We start from the raw sequence: 16982 nt of genomic DNA, 5'->3' as shown, positions 1-16982 counted from the left end.
TTCTCTCCAAATGGCCCCATCCTGTACCACCACAGGAGTTACGCCACCCCAGATGCAGGACTTTACATTATTCTCTGTACGATCAATTGACCATTCTTTCTGAATCATAGCAGTTAGACTCTAGAGTAACTGCTAGTTCCCAGCTGGACTTCCTCAAAGACATGCCGTCTATGTATAATCCTCACTACTCAATAGCTATAGATGTGGTTCAGAAGTCACTGTAAGACATGGTACTTGGCAGAAAATATTTTTGTTGGATTTTTCAGGTATACTTTCTTCTTAGAGAGATGTAGGGTTCCTCGGTCAAGCACTTTCAGATAGGCAGGAGAATACTAGCCTTGAAGAAGCATGGTCATCTCCTTCTCATGTCCTCAGTGAAGTTGGAGAGAAAGAGGAAGCTTCCTGGACCAAAAGTACACGATAGAGATTAGGATAAGAAATGTTATAACTTCATGCTTAAATTAATTAAAGTGAAGCCAAAAGTGATGAGTATTTGAATGAAGGAAGCAAGATCAATAGCTTCCAGACTAGGACATAGCATCCTTAATGACTAGAGAAAGCACGAAGTACAAACACTGCTGTTGTGTTGGAGGAATTAAAACACATGATGTCTGCCTACCACAAACAGTGTGCAACAGCTCCATAACACAGCCATTCCTCTCTCCCTCACTCTCCATAGCTATCAAAGACAGACTATCAAAGCTGTAGCATGTGAACACCAGCTTGTCTGAGGTAGATTATGGAAATCACCCATATTCACAGTTTAGCGCAAGTGAGTGTAAGAACGAGAGCTCAATGTTGAACCACGAAGATGGACATAGGGCCTTATGTTCTGAAAATGTTTTTCAAGGGGGTGCTCTGCTCTCATTTTGAATCTGCTGGTTTGTCTGGTATAAGACATGACAAGACACGGCATGGTATCTCTAGAACGCCATCATAAGATCAAAAGTATAACAGAAGTTTAAACTGTAGCCAGTGTAAAAACGACATTGAACTTTCCAGAAAAATAGTAACTCTGTACAAATAATTGTCTTCTCTCTCTCACAATGAATTGGTTACCTTGTTTGTTTATTTATCATGGGTTTTTTTCATTTCAATAGCATATATTTTAAGAACTTTTAAATTACTGCTCTGAATTAGCAACAAATATCTGTATGGATACACAGAGATGGGTACGTTGCAGAAAGTGTTTGTACATCTTCTGCTAGTGAGTGCCCCAAATGCTGGTGTCCAACAAACACTGACCCTGCAGTTTCTTGTAGCTAAGGAAACTGCTCCTTCCTTATCCCTGTCTGTCCCTACACAAGGGGTTGGGATGCAAAAAGAAAGTAGGCAGGTTCTCCACCCTCAAATCCCACTCTGTTCTTGAGTCAGCTTGCTAAAGCTGTATGTTGTGTGCTTCAGATGCAAATGAATACGTTCCTCTTCCTCCCAAAAAAGGAACATCTGACCCCCGTGCAAAGAGATACTGAATTCCACAAAGTAGTTCTTTAAGTCAAATCTTGCCATACTTCCTCAGCCTGAATAGGAATTTACTAGGAACACAGCAATAGAATAATAATAAAAAAGAAACCCACTTTCCCCTTAGAAAGTGCACAAGTGAGTCTGCAATTTAAAAGCAGACAGAGAAACGTGCTGAGTCTCTCTATTTGTCGTGCTGAACACATCATTTCACTAAGTGGCATCTGCTTCCCAGCTGAGCTGGGAAATATCTTTTTTTTAAAAGATTGTTTAAAATATCATTCTTCTATGCAAAAAAGTGCAAATGTATGTCTCAAAAGTTATAGAATTATTAGCGTTAATACAATTATTATGCATACTAAATGTTTTTAAATGGATTTCAGATACACCGGAAGTTACAACTATGGCAGCTATAGCAACCAGCATCCCCATCCAATGCAGAGTCAGTATCCATCTTTACCACATGATACTGCTATTTCTGGACCACTTCACTACTCAGCTTACCACAGAAGCTCTTCACAGGTAAGTCGGATTTATTACTTGACAATGCTTGCTTAACAGTTTAAGTAGAGTGGTGCTTGTAAATCTCTTATCAATGTATTAGCTGTCTGAATCACGTCTAGTCATTGACGGTTTCTATTTTTTTTTTCCTTTTCAAATATTACCTGGATATCTTTTCATTCTGGTGGAGATTCTGTTACCAGAAGTAGATTTAGCTTGTGAATTTAGAGGACTTAACTCTAAACCCCAGCATTTTGGACCATAGAAAGTGTTCCTGTGTTAAGGAATAGCTGAAACAAAAATGAATATAATTAGTTGTATGTTTCTTAGTTGTTGGGAACAGGAAGAGATTATTAACAAGAAACAAAAGAATTTTCATGTAGTCAAAAGAAGGTGCAGAGACCATAGTAAATTATTCTGGGGCCTCTGCTTTTAAGAATACCTATATTTAGGAATTTGCCAAAAATGTGAATTCTGTATATAGTTTGAATAACTTCAGGGCACTGTTGCAAAGAGGTTCTGTTTAATCTGTATGCCATGTTATACTCTACTATAATGCTGAGAAATTATGTCAGTAACTATTTCAGCTCACAAAACTGAGCCAGTAGGAACCAGCACAGATGAAGTGTTAGATGACATGTGGCAACAGTTCAAAAGTAGTGCCACTGTAGGAGGGCTTTGGTGCATCATACAACTGGTGCTTCCCCAGTGTAGGAGGCTGCTCGCTGGGCTCTCTGCTGGAAGATCCGCAAAAGGCAGGCACAGGCAGGAGGCAATGGTATCGTGGTATTCCACCCACATAGCATCTCTTAACGCTTTATCTACTGGAAATGTATACAAGTATATTAGGGACAACCATACTTAACTATCATCATTGGACTGGAACAGTTTCATACCAGATGCAAAGATGTGAATGTGATAGTGCTTTGGGCTAGAACACACAAAACCTGCATCTCATTCTGGTCTCTGGCATCAGTCTGCCAGGTGATCTCAGAATAGCCATTTCTCCTTTTTATGCTTTATTTTCCCTAGCTGTAAGATAAGAATAATGGTATTGACCTGTTTAAAGCTTTTTGAGATCTGCTGGGAAGATTGTCCTATACAAATCCAATATGCTCATTTGGACCAGCTCGACAATGGCTCCCTACCTTATGGAAAGAACAAGTCTTCAACTTCTCACCCATTTGTGTAGCACCTGGTCCATCAGACTACATGAGGTGTCAGGATTTTCTTGAGGGTTGTTTTAGCTGCTGTATCTTCAATAGAATCATAGAATCTTCATGGTTGGAAAGGACCTTTGAGATCATCGAGTCCAACCATACACACACAAAATCCCCCCCTACAATCTCTGCCACTAGAGCATGCCCTGAAGTGCCAAATCTAGACGTTTCTTAAACACCTCTAGGGATGGTGACTCCACCACCTCCCTGGGCAGGCTGTTCCAGTGCCTGACCACTCTTTCAGTAAAGTAATTCTTCCTAATATCTAATCTAAACCTCCCCTGCCACAGCTTCAGACCATTTCCTCTGGTCCTGTCATTATTCACTTGGGAGAAGAGGCCAGCACCCACCTCTCTACAACCTCCTTTCAGGTAGTTGTAGAGGGCAATGAGGTCTCCCCTCGGCCTCCTCTTCTCCAAGCTAAACATGGCCAGCTCCCTCAGCCTCTCCTCATATGACCTGGTCTCCAGACCCCTCACCAGCTTGGTAGCTCTCCTCTGGACACGCTCCAGCACTTCAATGTCCCTCTTGTGCAGAACTGAACACAGTACTCGAGGTGAGGCCTCACCAGTCCCGAGTACAGAGGCACCATCACTTCCCTACTCCTGCTGGCCACGCTATTCCTGATCCAAGCCAGAATGCTGTGGGCCTTCTTGGCCACCTGGGCACACTGCTGGCTCATGTTAAGCTGGGCGTCCACCAGCACCCCCAGGTCCTTTTCTGCTGGGCAGCTTTCCAGCCACTCTTCCCCAAGCCTGCAGCGTTGCTTGGCATTGTTGTGAGCAAAATGCAGCACCCAGCACTTGGCCTTATTAAACCTCATACAGTTGGCCTTGGCCCATCGATCCAGCCTGTCCAGGTCCCTCTGTAGAGCCTTCCTACCCTCAAGCAGATCAACAATCCCACCTAGTTTGGTGTCATCTGCAAACTTACTGAGGGTGCACTCAATCCCCTCATCCAGATCATTGATAAAGATGTTAAACAAAACTGGCCCCAAAACTGAGCCCTGAGGGACACCACTGGTGACCGGCCGCCAAGAGGATTTCACCCCATTAATCACAACCCTCTGGGCACGGCCATCCAGCCAGTGTTTTACCCAGTGAAGAGTACACTTGTCTATGCCATGATTCGCCAGCTTCTCCAGGAGAATGCTGGCTGGCCCTGATCCGTTGGCTGCCCTGCACTTGCCGTGAGAGCTCGCTCAAGATGGTCCTCTCCATGTTCTTTCCTGATATCGAGGTCAGGCTGACAGGCCTGTAGTTCCCTGGATCCTCCTTCCGACCCTTCTTGTAGATGGGCGTCACATTAGCCACCCTCCAGTCATCTGGTACCTCCCCTGTTGGAGGAACAGTGAGTGAACATTTAAGAACATTAAGAGTGAAAGGTTTGTATTTGTTGGGTTTTCAGTACAGGCCTTACCCTGTTATCTCAAGATTTTTTACAGAAGGCATCGCTTTTTGACTTAAAAATAGCTCGCCAATTTTCTTTACTCTCTCTTATCCTTTACTGCAGAAAACCCATGAGGGCTGGTTCTGAAATGGTCTGTAAGGCCATGAATCTGTTTACAGAACAGAGAATTAGGCTTTTACTGTTTAGAAATGTTATCACCTGCACAAGGAGTTTCTTTCTACTGTCTGGCAACTGTCTGTCACACCAACATAGACAGCACAAGTTAAGCAAGAAATAAAAAAAGCAAATCAAGTTCAGCACATTTTTAGTTTACTCATGTGCTTGTTAACATGTTATATGGAAATAGTGACATACATTAAAATAATGCAAATATTTTTCACACTGTAGTCAGATATCTCTGCATCATTTCTTCCTCTCTTGCTAGCCCTTGAACTCTCCTGAACATACATGATGAACAGCTATGCTTTAATGATCACACTTGAGAGCAAAATGGTTTCAACTGGTATTTATCATGTTCTTTCTCATGTTCCTTGTAAACGGAGATGGAATCTCACAGCAGGACACAGTTAACAAAACCCTATCAATGCGCTCGTTCTGTATTGAAAGGAGCTACAAACTGAAACCTTACTTTCAAAAATAATCTGAAAGACTTAAATGGTTTTATATGGAATTTACTGGAATTCTTTTTAAAGCTAAGTGAGCTTCTGTAAAATGCCTGCCCTGATGATAAGTTCTTTCGTAGTTACTTTTAGCCAAAAAAGTTCATAAGATGTCCCTAATAAGATGTTAGGGAACTACTATGATTCTACGATTCTATAATTCTACTCTTTTTCTAGCAGACTTTCTGAGGAGAACATGGTGCAAGGAATTGCAGTAGGACTCATGATGCTGCAAAATCGAAATACAGGAAGCCAAATTTGCAATGAATATATAAACAGCTGCCACTATACTGAAACCCGAGGAGATGCAATGTGTATGACTGTGGTAAAATAATCAGTTGAGAAGAGGAGGCATTGACCGTAACTCTTCAAAAGAACTCTTTGTTATAATCTACATTCAGTCCAAATATAGAACTCTGGCTCAACTTTAGCTAATATTCTATCATGCTCTTTAGGATAGTGTCTAGGGATTAACTCCTAAGAAAAAAAAAAAACTGTTTGTGGGGTAAGTTCTCCTCCACAAAAATGGTTTCAGAGAGAGACCGTGTCCCAGACAGGGGTCTGAGGTGAAACTGTCGACATGTAATCAAGGTGGGTTTTAGGCTAGCTATATAAATGACTATTTTGGTCTAAAAGAACGCCATGTCCAACCTCTTTCTGTGGAAGAGAGCAAAATACTCCAGGTTTTATCAGGTCAGTTATTTTAAGGCTATTTTCCATCCCAGATAAATGTTCCTAAAGAAAAAAGAGAGTTGTGCTTGATTTTTGGTTCGTTTGTTTAGTAGAACTTTAAGATGGATCATTTCACAGATACTATTTACAAACCACTAACAAAAAAAAGTGGAACTGGAGTGAAGAGGATGGAGGGAATAACTTTAATTTGGTGGTAGTGGGGAACTGAACAGCTGGGAAAGGGGAAAGGAACGAGTGACCCTTTAAATTGTATTTGCCAACACATAGCATGTTGATCCCAACCTCACAATACAATGATGCTTGCATTGTATTAATTTTAGGATGTCTGCTGTGGTTTTGTCATTGAGATCTTTACAGTGGGGCTGTGCTGGGGAAGAAGTCACACAACTTCAGATCTTATACTACATACAGCTCTTGAAAAGTGCAGGTGGGGGTCTCAAGCCAAGCCTATCTCACCTGACCAGCAGCAAGTCCATGTTAGTGAGAGGCACCTGGATAATTTGAATCCCCTAGTGTCGGAGGAAATGAGACAGCAGTAGCTGCTAAGGCTGATACTGCTGAGGCACCATACGTCACAGCATACACCCCATATTTACACCCCATCCCAGAAGAGACTGGTGAGTGCCCTTGAGGTAATTGTTATTTCCCCCCTCTGAGACAGTCTTGGAGCTTACCTTGTCTCACAGAAGAATGCAATAAGTGTCTTGTGACTTTGGGCTAAATAGAAATTTTGATAAATAGATCATAGTTTCAGAAAGATCAGTGACACTCAGATGGACAAGAAGGCAGAAAAAGAAAAGAGAAGGACATGGCTTGTGAAAAACTTACTAGGGGAGTGAATGATCTGATGAAGTAATACCTGCAGCTACTAACCCAGCATGGCCTAAAACTGGCTCCTTCTGGCAGGACAGGCTGACTAATTCCTACTGATGGTTAAGACTCTTTTTGTTGACAGGGACAGTCTGTTCAAACCTTGGTCTTAATCCGAATTCTTTTTTTTTTTTTTTACTTTCATCAGCATCTGTGAATAGTTCGCAGAACAGTTGCTTCCTTGTAACTCCAGGCCTGATTGCTCATTTCTTGACTTGGCTTACTGGCCAGGAGCCTGGCACATGAATAAAGAAAAATGATCTACAGATTGATTTGTTACTATCTAGTTCCCTAACCCGTGGTGCGGAAGTGCATACGATCACACAATGCTATTCTATCATCATCTAGAAGGAGACTGTGTAATGTGTGTACATAAACACATCTATACTGACTTGATGTTTTGTAAGTCCTTTGCCTATGCAGTTTTAGGTAATAGACAACAACTCTGTATAAAAGCCTCTGAGCTTTCTTATCAACCTATGTCAAATTTAGCAGAGATCTATCCCCTTCAAAGGTAACCCCTTCACAGTGTCACCACTTAATCCACCTCCACAATGTCCGCTTGGCTGGCTTTTGATCACAGCTTTTGTCTGCAAGTTTCACCCTGGCTGGACAGGTCTTGATCCTCTTTCAGGCTATCCATAAGTATTTCAATTCATACCATTCCACCTCTTCCTTAAACACAAAGCAATTCATGCTGCAGTAATTTTTCTTTGTAAATGACAAGGATAATACTTTTAGTAGGAAGAGTAACTACAGAAATCTCCAGCAGTATATATTTTTATATTTTAATATATCTGGTAACATATAAAGATGCACATTGCATGAATGTACATCACTGTACATGCAGCATGAGAAATGACTGTGGTGAATCATATTGTTGGTCCATTTATCCAGGTCTTATCTCCAGCAATGAAAAATAAATGAATGTGTGGAGGAAAAGTCTTAAAAATAGGGTAGATAGAGAGTGGTCCTTTCACCAGCGTAGCCCCGGTCTTTGGCAAGAGCTGACCTAGGGACATCCTGAGTAGCAGCAGCAGATGGACTGTTGTATTTTGTAGCAAACCACTCTCCATTACCCTGCCTTTGAGCTTTTTTGTACTTAGAGACTTAGGGATGAGTTGCATGAAATATACATTCTCTTGTTAATTTTAAGCCTGTTATCTCATAATTGCATTGGGTGCCGTATGTTTTTTGGGTGATGAGGAATAGGGAATATTTATTCCCTGTTATCCAGATATGAATAATATTAATTCCCTATTTATCTGTGCTTACCATTCGAGACATTATAGGTCTGCATCATTCCTCTCACTTAATTCCTGTCACCTCTTTTCCAGATTTAAGACTTATCATCTGTTTAGTTTCTCTTGTGACAGGTGCTCTATACACAGGAGCTACCTAAGGACTGCAGGTGCACCGCAGGGCAGGCGTAGTCTGGGGGGCATGTGAACATCCTGTTCTCTCAACAGTCCTGAGCAGGGAACCTGCTGGAGCTGGAGCTCCCCTCCAGCCTGTCGGTGCAAACCTTGATCTCAGAGAAAATAGGAGGGATTCAGTCAAGGAGCTGCCAGATCAGCCACTTAGATCTGGGAAGCACTCCTAGATCCCACGCTGCACACAGCCTTCTTTTACCTTTTCTTCCTTTGCGCTTCCAAGGTGGACCAACCACCTCCAAATGGTGTATCTCAGGTGGAGGTACTTAACAAAGAGCCATGGAAGTGGTGTAGCAATGTTTCCCTTTTTGTTCCTTGAGATGCAGTTCCCACCTTAAAGACAAGCTGCTTTTAAGCTACCTCCAGTTCACTCAGGAGCATAGCCAGGGTCAGCTGTTCCTGAACTGCGACTCTGTCCTCAGGAGGCACCAATCAGCTTCTGGAACTGGGAGAAGCCCATTTGTATCAGCAAGTGCCTGTGCTGCTGTTTTGTTGTTGTCAGACTGGGTTTATGAAGAGCATAGTTTACTTCCATGGTCTGGACAGAACAAACCAGCCTGGAAAATGCTGCAGTAGTACAATCTGCTGTTACGTGGTAGGTTGGGCCTGCACCTCTCAGAGGGACAGAGCACAGTATTGGGGCCATAGTTTAAGGGACTTTAAGCAGTGTTTGCACTCTGACTCTCCTAAACTGCTCTGAGGACTGCGGTGGTCTCACATAACTTCCCAGAAATGGCCTATAAGTTGCAGTGCCACTTGGTTTCTCTGTGCCATGCTGCACGCCACAGTTCTACTCAACCACATCTTCAGTTCCCTTCATGTGCCTCTACAGTAGGATTTACGTGGGGGCAGTACTGGAAGAAAGTAGTAACTGGTTTTTGTTACAGTCGGGAAGCCGAAGAAATCCTCTGCCAGACAGAGCCTGTGCTTTAGTGTCCATTCATGTTGTTCTGGCACATCTACTTCACAAAAAAAAAAAGAGCGGAAAAGTTCTTGTCCCCTCAGCACATATACAGTATAAACTCATGACGATACCAATGGAGTAAAAATAATATACCCTTCCCAATAACCACTCTGTCATCAAACAGCTACTAATGACAGAAAGAAAAAAAATACTGTCCAAATCCCACCCATTCAACAAGAATCATTGTTCCTAACTGTATGGCTTCATAACGGGCTTGAGATTGTTAGAATGTAATTGAAGTAATTATGTATTGAATGCAACAGGAAACAGATGTCTTAACTTCTTTTTAAGTAATTACAAATAGCATTTTCATAAGGCTCCAAATGCCACTCCCAAAAGTACCAAAATCACTTAGACGATTGACTTGAAAGTTTCACCCAACCTTTTTGACAGGCTAAGATTCAATAAGGTTCACTTTGTGGAGAAAAAGATGAAATTAAGGGTTATAAAGATGCAATAAATCAATAGTTTTTATTATGTCATTTTTTGAGATTTTAAGCATATTTTTATGAAGTTAATTTGTAGCCAGTTTTTTCACAATTGCTCAAATTTCTGGTATTTGCAAGTCCTGAAGTAGTGGCTAACATTCAACATTAACTTACAGCGTTCTGCAGAAGTGTGAGCTAATGCGATATAAAGTCAGAGCCACATTCATAAGGAAAATATTTTGCTGTTTGGACAGAGACACCTTTCACCTCCATACATAATCAGTCAGTGAGCTGAGGACAAGAGTGAAAAGATTATTCTCCATCCCGACACTGCAGGAACTCAGTGTTCACTTCATGGGAGGACATATTTAACGTTGTATTTTCTAAAATAATACTAAAAGAAATTGAATTAATTTTACATTTTTGGGCAGGGCCTTAAAAATGATCTGCTCAAAGTCTCCCAGACTTAAAGGGCTTCTTGTCTAGGTCTAACGGCAGCAGTAGCAGCAAGTGTGAGTTAACCCAGAAAATGGTAATTTCCTGTCAAGAGCCCTCCAACAAACGTCGCTTTTATATCTGGCAAAGATCACTAGGCCCCAGTGTTTTGAGTTCAGCATGCTTAAGCACTCTTCATTAAACCGGATGTAGAGTGTGAAAGGTGATTCAGGCAGCATGGGCAGGCATCCGCCCAGATGGCTATGCTTTGGACACTCCAACAAGGCTGAATAGATGCTTCATTGGGTGAGTTAATAGGCAGGCAGGGGCCAATGAGTACTTTAAAAATATTGTCTTTCAATAGTCTCTTCACTGTAGGGAAAAAGAAGTCACTGACTCTTTTGCGATGAGCTGACCTACCATTACAAAACTTTCCATCTTGCGTTCAGTCATAACAGAATTTATTGTAAAATACTAGATATTTAGGGTCCATGTTATTTTCAAGCAATTATTCTTTTTACATTCATGACACATTCATAAACACAGCTGCATCGGGTGCACTTGATGAAAAGGAAAAGCAGCACACTGTATCCTGTCCCCTCATGCACAGCCATTAGCCCTGCCTTCTTAGTAAGCCTTAGCATGGCCTCTTGACTGCGGATAGGAGGAGGATTATCTTTTCTTTTCCGTTCATTCTGGGAGCCAAGGTTTCATTCCCCCAATGGCACGGGTTTAGGTCCAAACTACCTAAAAGACATTATGTGGCTTCCCCACACAATGCCATGTACAACCAGGAGACCCACCACAGTATTCCCAGAATTCAGTTTGTTCCTCTTGCTCATATATAAAAGTCTTACAGTCTACAAATTATCAAGTAGCAAATTACCCTGGCTGAAGCCAGGGCTTTCTCTCGGCATTTGTAAGGAGTGTGAAAGCAAGTAATTCCCCTGTTGTAAGTCACAACCTCAGTTTCACGGCCTCAAAGGAAAGTTGCACTGAGTCAGGATGGCAAAGGATTCTGTTATGGTTAACAACAGAGCAGATCAAATATCACATTGGGAAGAAGACAGGAGATAATCATTGGTGTATTATGACAAAAGCCTAGATTAATCTTGTCGTAAGTATGTTCTTCGATACAAGAATCTACAGTGACTTCAGGTGTAGATCAATGGGTAATAAAGGCAAAGACAATGATAACTGGTATCAAGTAAAACACTACTGAAGACGAAGAAGAATGTTTCTAGCTTGGCCCACATCTTGCATCTCCACAGGTGACATGCAGAAAACAGAAAGTTAAAAATGTATTATTTGTGTGGTGTGTTTTTTTCCCTGCGATCCACCCTGATCCTGACTCCCATCATCTCAAATGTACATTTTGTACACATTCATTAGTGGGACATTTGAGATCAGCCAGGAAAAACAACTTACAGGCTTGACAGCTAGGGAAAAGGGACTATTATTTAACTTGAGCCAACCTAACTCACGGATTACGTCATGTAGCAGGAGGAAGAAAAGGGCCATCTTCTGAGGTCTGCTCATCTTCTGCCTTAAATATTTATCTCGAGGTTTGATAAATTCTTCTGGTGGCTGTAGACAGAGCACAAATTACTCACTTTTATTAGATGCCTGCCTTTTTGACAACTAAAGTTAGGTGAGATGAATTCAGGTCTGAAGCTGTAGTGACTAACGTGACAACTTGTTTGCTCCGTATTCATTACAGCAGGAGTTTTGTTCACCAAGATGTTCGGGTGAAGGCAGTCAGCAGGCACTAGCATGAAAATTACTTCAGTGTATTGCTGGTGCACACCAGAAAAGCTGCATTCTAAATCTACTAGCTAGCCCAAACATTAAAAATATGAAAATTGTTCAACTTTTTCTGGAACCTGTCTGTTTACTTAGAATACTTGCAAGTTGTTTGTCTTTTGACAGAGTGCTCTGTGCTTAATTAATGAGTTAATGGAGAGAACCATGATCCTAAATTCAGATCATCTCATATAAAACTTCAAAGCTTGAGTTTCGTTGTTGCTGGGCACAGGCAGCTCTTATCTTTAGCGAAAGCAAGCAAAACTGCAAACTTGATTCTTCTGTGAAGGAATAGGCGGCTTTCTGCAGTCAGTGCCTAAGCTCTGCTGAATTTTTCTACTGTAAAGCCTTTTGCAGGGGTGAAGATGTAAATTTAGATGATCATGTATAGACTTGTTGCCAGTGTTGCCAATACAGCTTATTCTGATAGCTGAATTAGCAGTATCAGTTGAAGCATTGATGCTCCGGTATTGTGCTGCCATTTACCCACCTGTTTCAGCGGCTGGTTGCACAGGTAAATCCCCAGTCTCTGTGGCATTGAGAAGTATCTGCTAAGTAATGCATTGTACAGCTTTAATCTCTTCTCTCTCATCTGCTGACTGGCTTGTCTCCCCAGGACACGGTGGAATATACTGTCACTAACTACAGTATTTTGGTCAAAAATAGTCTTCTCTTTCTCCTCTCTAATTAGGAGTGGCCAGCCTGTGGCTTTTGAGCTGCCTGAGGCTTGCAAACTGTTCGAATGCATTTGCCAAGGCCGGGCTGCCTTCCTGGCTGCGGTCTGGAGGGTGTCAGCAGAAACTCCTCATGGAGACATTGCTGTAATTGCCTTGGGGACCCATTTATGCAACCGATTAACCCCAGCCCCATCCGGCAGTGCAGTATTGTAATGAGACCCTTTGGGAATCACTGCCATCTCCCTCCTTGGAACAACTATGGCAGCTCTTCTCTCCATGACCCTCCAAAATATGGGGAAGGGGTTTTACGGTCCTCAGCCATATAGAATTTTGGCATGCAGCTTCCAAGGTTTGTAAGCATCAGAAGAAGTGGTAGTCCTATTTGGTGACAGCTTTCTAGTTAAGGAAATGTCGCAGTGTCCAACAATCCAAGATGATGAAATTTAAAATTCTGATACTTTTTGTAGAAAAGGTATAGCCCTGTTTGTATGGTCCATCTCTGTGATGCAGGTGGATAATAGGAGGGCAAAACAAGGAGAGGCATTTCTTAGGCACAGCACACAGATGATCTGCTCCTGTAAGACGGGCAATAAGATAAATACATGTTAAGCAAGCACTCATAAGCACAGTTTACTTTCTGTTGCTGGGCAGCCTGTGGCTCCAGAGGGCAAAAGCTGTTCTCTGTTTTCCTGCCTATCCTATCCTCAGCACATCTTCTCCTTCGTGGGAGGCATTTGTCGGACTTCTTTGATTTCTAGTTTCCAACTGTCACTGCGAACAGCTGGGGAATAGAGAGATTCTTTTTCTGCCTGCCTCTTTTCATAAGTTCTCCAATTAGCTACTCGCTCTGGGGCCAGACCATACTATTTTTCTGCAGAAACTGGCAGGATGGCTTGTGAACATTTAAAAGGGAAGGCACCTTTCCAGTAATAAAGATCCTTTTGCTCTCCTCCCTCAAAACTCAGTCGAGTGAGCAGGAGTTGGGACACTTTATACTCTGTTTTTTACTGAATAGCAAGTTTCCAAGTAAAAGCTGTGAGAAAAAGATTAGATTAATTCAATTTATTTTTCTGCTCCCAGATATTCCTGCCAGTACCTAGCTCTGTGATAAATTAGTTCAATATTTAAATGCAGTGACTGCTTTGCAAGACCTTCTGCAGGCACTAGTTATTTGATATTTCACCTTCAGTATGTTGGAGTCATTGGAGGGCTGCCAATTCATACGATTTTGGTTTTGTTAAACGTGTTAAACGTGGCATTGTGATACCACCAGCCCTTATTTTAAAATTAAGTGTGTGGTAGATAATTCTTTATTTTGTTTTTCTTGTAGTACCCTTTCAACAGCCCAACATCAAGAATGGAGCCCTGTTTGATGAGCAGCACTCCAAGGCTGCATCCCACACCAGTGACTCCTCGCTGGCCGGAGGTCCCGGCCGCAAACTCCTGCTACACGAGCCCATCCATGCACTCCACAAGATACGGAAATTCTAGTGACATGTACACCCCCTTGACTACGCGCAGAAATTCTGAATATGAGCACATGCAACACTTTCCCGGCTTTGCCTACATCAACGGGGAAGCCACCACAGGTTGGGCCAAATGAAAATGACTGGTATCAGCTAAGCCCATGTCCTTAAAAGGGTTATGAAAACTTCATGTTATGTGGGACTTTTCATGAACGTTCTTCAAGGGAGGCGAAGATGGAAAAGATCCTGGGCGGATAAACATAGTTCATAATGTGGGCAGATTGCAGACCAGTATGACTGAATGTTCCTGTAGCCGAAAAAGAATTTTGTGCTATCCTAGACCACTTTTTGGGGCCAATCTGTGCCTTTTTTAATTCTGGCATGTGGGCCAACCCTGTGTGCTGTCAGTTTGAGTGAGCCATTTTTGACCCCCTCTCTTATTGACAAATATTAATGAGTCTTACAACAAAATTACTGGAACGGGACCTATTTATAATTTGAATTAAAGACAGGAAATACACCCTCAGCAAAACTCTGTCATCTGTTCTTCTTTTAAGCTCTTAATGCATCCCTTAAAAACCATTCTGCCAAGTCATCACTTGTTCACATCACCTCTGGCTCCTTAAAAGACATGTGCTGTCGTAGGTTTCAGTTTACACCTAACTTTGTATATTGATGCACCTTTCTGTTGATCCAGTAAGTTTGATCTTTACAAAAGAGAAGACATGTAGCATTGAATTATACACTGCCTTAAGTTGACTATTGTTCTTATTATATATGTATTTGTGTTAAGTTTGCACAATCTGGAAAAATCTAATTTCTCTGGTCAGTAATGACAAGGTTAAGAAGGGACTTGGAGACTGGGAAGATTTTGAATTCAGAGCCACATATGTTAAATATGATGATATGAAGCAATTATGTAAAGAAAATGACAATGCAAACATGATTATTCATTTAATTACCTATTGACAGGTATGAAACTGTTCTCTCAATTCCGTCACGTGGTGATAATTCTATATACTTCTACAAAAGCAAAATTCAAAGCTGTGCCTTTGAACTTATTCTGTACTGTGTATGTGTGGAAAAATGTATTGTATTTTGGGGAGAATTTTTCTTAGACATTTTCTGTCAGATTTGTAGCTATTTGTGAGGTTTTGTTAGATTTTATTAACATAGCTTTTTCTTCTGTATTATAAAATGCACCAAGCAATTATGGTGGACCTATTACCCTATGGGTAAGAAATAAATAAATGGAAATATGACATCAGGCATTTTAGTAATTGTTTTGTAAATAAAATCTTTGATAGCACCCAGTGTGTTGATAACCATGTTTATGCCTAAAATGGACAAAAGTGTTATTTGTACAGTTGTGCAAGATATATGAGGGATTTTCGCACTCAAATAAAGTTCTTGAAATTAAGTAGATACCATTTAAATTTACTTAAATACAAAAACTTCTACAAGCTGCAAACCTTTAAAAACCCCTAAATGGGACCATGTGTGTTTTTATCCTACGAAGGACTCAAGAACGTCCTTGGTTGAGAGTTTGGGCTCTAAAGTAACTACAGGAATGAGCTGGAAATCTTCAAGGACTGAGGGAACACAGGTGTTCCAAGCCAGGTTTGGCAAATGTTTGGGCTCTTAAATATTCAGCCAAGGTCCTAGTGGGGTTTTTCAGAAACACAGCAGGAGCCTATCTCCACCTTTGTGTATCTGATGAAAATCTTGTTTCCTGGGTTAGTGTCACAGACCTTCTGAAATTTTATCCCTGTCAGCTGGTGTTATTACCCAATATACATTTACTCTTCACTTTTATTAAGGACAGGTGGGATCAGGCTTAGGCTACCTACCTCATCTATTTTATTCTTATTCAAGTTACCTTCAGGCAAAATTGTCTACATGTGAAGAAGGTGAGTCATGTGAGGAAGTTTTCCGAGTGGCCGGCCTTTAGCAGCTGGAATTTTGATGTGTTTGAGACCAAAGTCCTACTTTGCATTTTGCTATTGAAGATGTTTAAATCAAAGCATTGATTCCGGCCTATTAATTATTAACAAGCACAGAAACACCTGCCTTATCAAGACTGTGAGAAATTAGTATGAGAAAGGCAGTGTCACTAGGATAGAAAAATCCGCTTTCTCTTCTCTGGTGGATTCCAGATCTCTGCATTGCATCACACCTGCCAAGAGCCCACTGTGACCCTGTTCACTCATTCACTGTCCCTGGAACATCGATCAGCCTCCAGTTACCTGATGGACTGTTGACCGTGACCTCCAAGGACCAGATGTATAGGTGTGACGCTTGTGGGAAGAACTGACCAGTAACTCCAAGCTGGGTCTTTGGAAGGATAAGGATGGAGGCAAACACCATCACCACTCACAGGAAGCCAGGCCAGAAGTACTTCCTATGTTTTTTGCAACAACTTGTTAAACCCAATGAAGTCTAATCCCCGTTGACTGAAAGAGAAGAGAAAGTGAGAATATTTTAGTATACAAATATGCTGTATCCTTCAACATGTTTGGGGACAACTTATTTACCCTGACTTGAAAAGCCCAGGGAGACTGCTCAGGAGCAAGGATGGATATTGGATACAGTGTCAGTCCCAGAAATAATAACTTTCTGAGTGGAGAACAGCAACACCATGAGCAAAATGCTGGGAGAGGGAATTTTGATCAACAGCAGCACCACAAAACCGCTCATAAAAAAGAGACACAGTCAGTCAGATAGGGCTTTGAAAGTCTGTTTGCAAAAGAACCTCCTCAAGCTCTTTTTTTTTTTTTAATTCATTTAGAAACTTGTGTTGATGCCACAGGAGTCTGAACGTGCACTCCCAAATACCTTTGAACTGCTTCCTGATGAGAGCTTTGAAATTTAAACTGGACATTCATGGGGAGCAAGATACAGATTACCGAACACAGCTCTACAGAGGTCACCATCACCACCTGCATCGGAAACGCTGCAAGGG

The 16982-nt window shown here is 41.6% G+C and overlaps 1 protein-coding gene across 5 annotated transcripts in view; it reads left to right on the top strand.

Annotated features, from left to right (window-relative positions):
• RFX4 (regulatory factor X4) overlaps positions 1 to 15287 on the top strand; it is a 98993-nt gene extending 83706 nt beyond the window's left edge. For all 5 annotated transcript variants that reach the window (XM_074580888.1, XM_074580897.1, XM_074580879.1 and 2 more), the window contains 2 exons: positions 1845 to 1983; positions 13885 to 15287. In XM_074580888.1, coding sequence (XP_074436989.1) covers positions 1845 to 1983; positions 13885 to 14157 — 412 coding nt within the window. In that variant the 3' untranslated portion in view covers positions 14158 to 15287. The remainder of the gene's footprint in view (positions 1 to 1844; positions 1984 to 13884) is intronic.
• The last annotated feature ends 1695 nt before the right edge of the window (positions 15288 to 16982 follow it).

Source organism: Larus michahellis, chromosome 1 (genome assembly GCF_964199755.1).
Source record: "Larus michahellis chromosome 1, bLarMic1.1, whole genome shotgun sequence".
Classification (NCBI taxonomy): Eukaryota; Metazoa; Chordata; class Aves; order Charadriiformes; family Laridae; genus Larus; species Larus michahellis.
The sequence above is the reverse complement of the archived record's forward strand: the minus strand, read 5'-3'. Positions and strand labels throughout refer to the sequence as shown.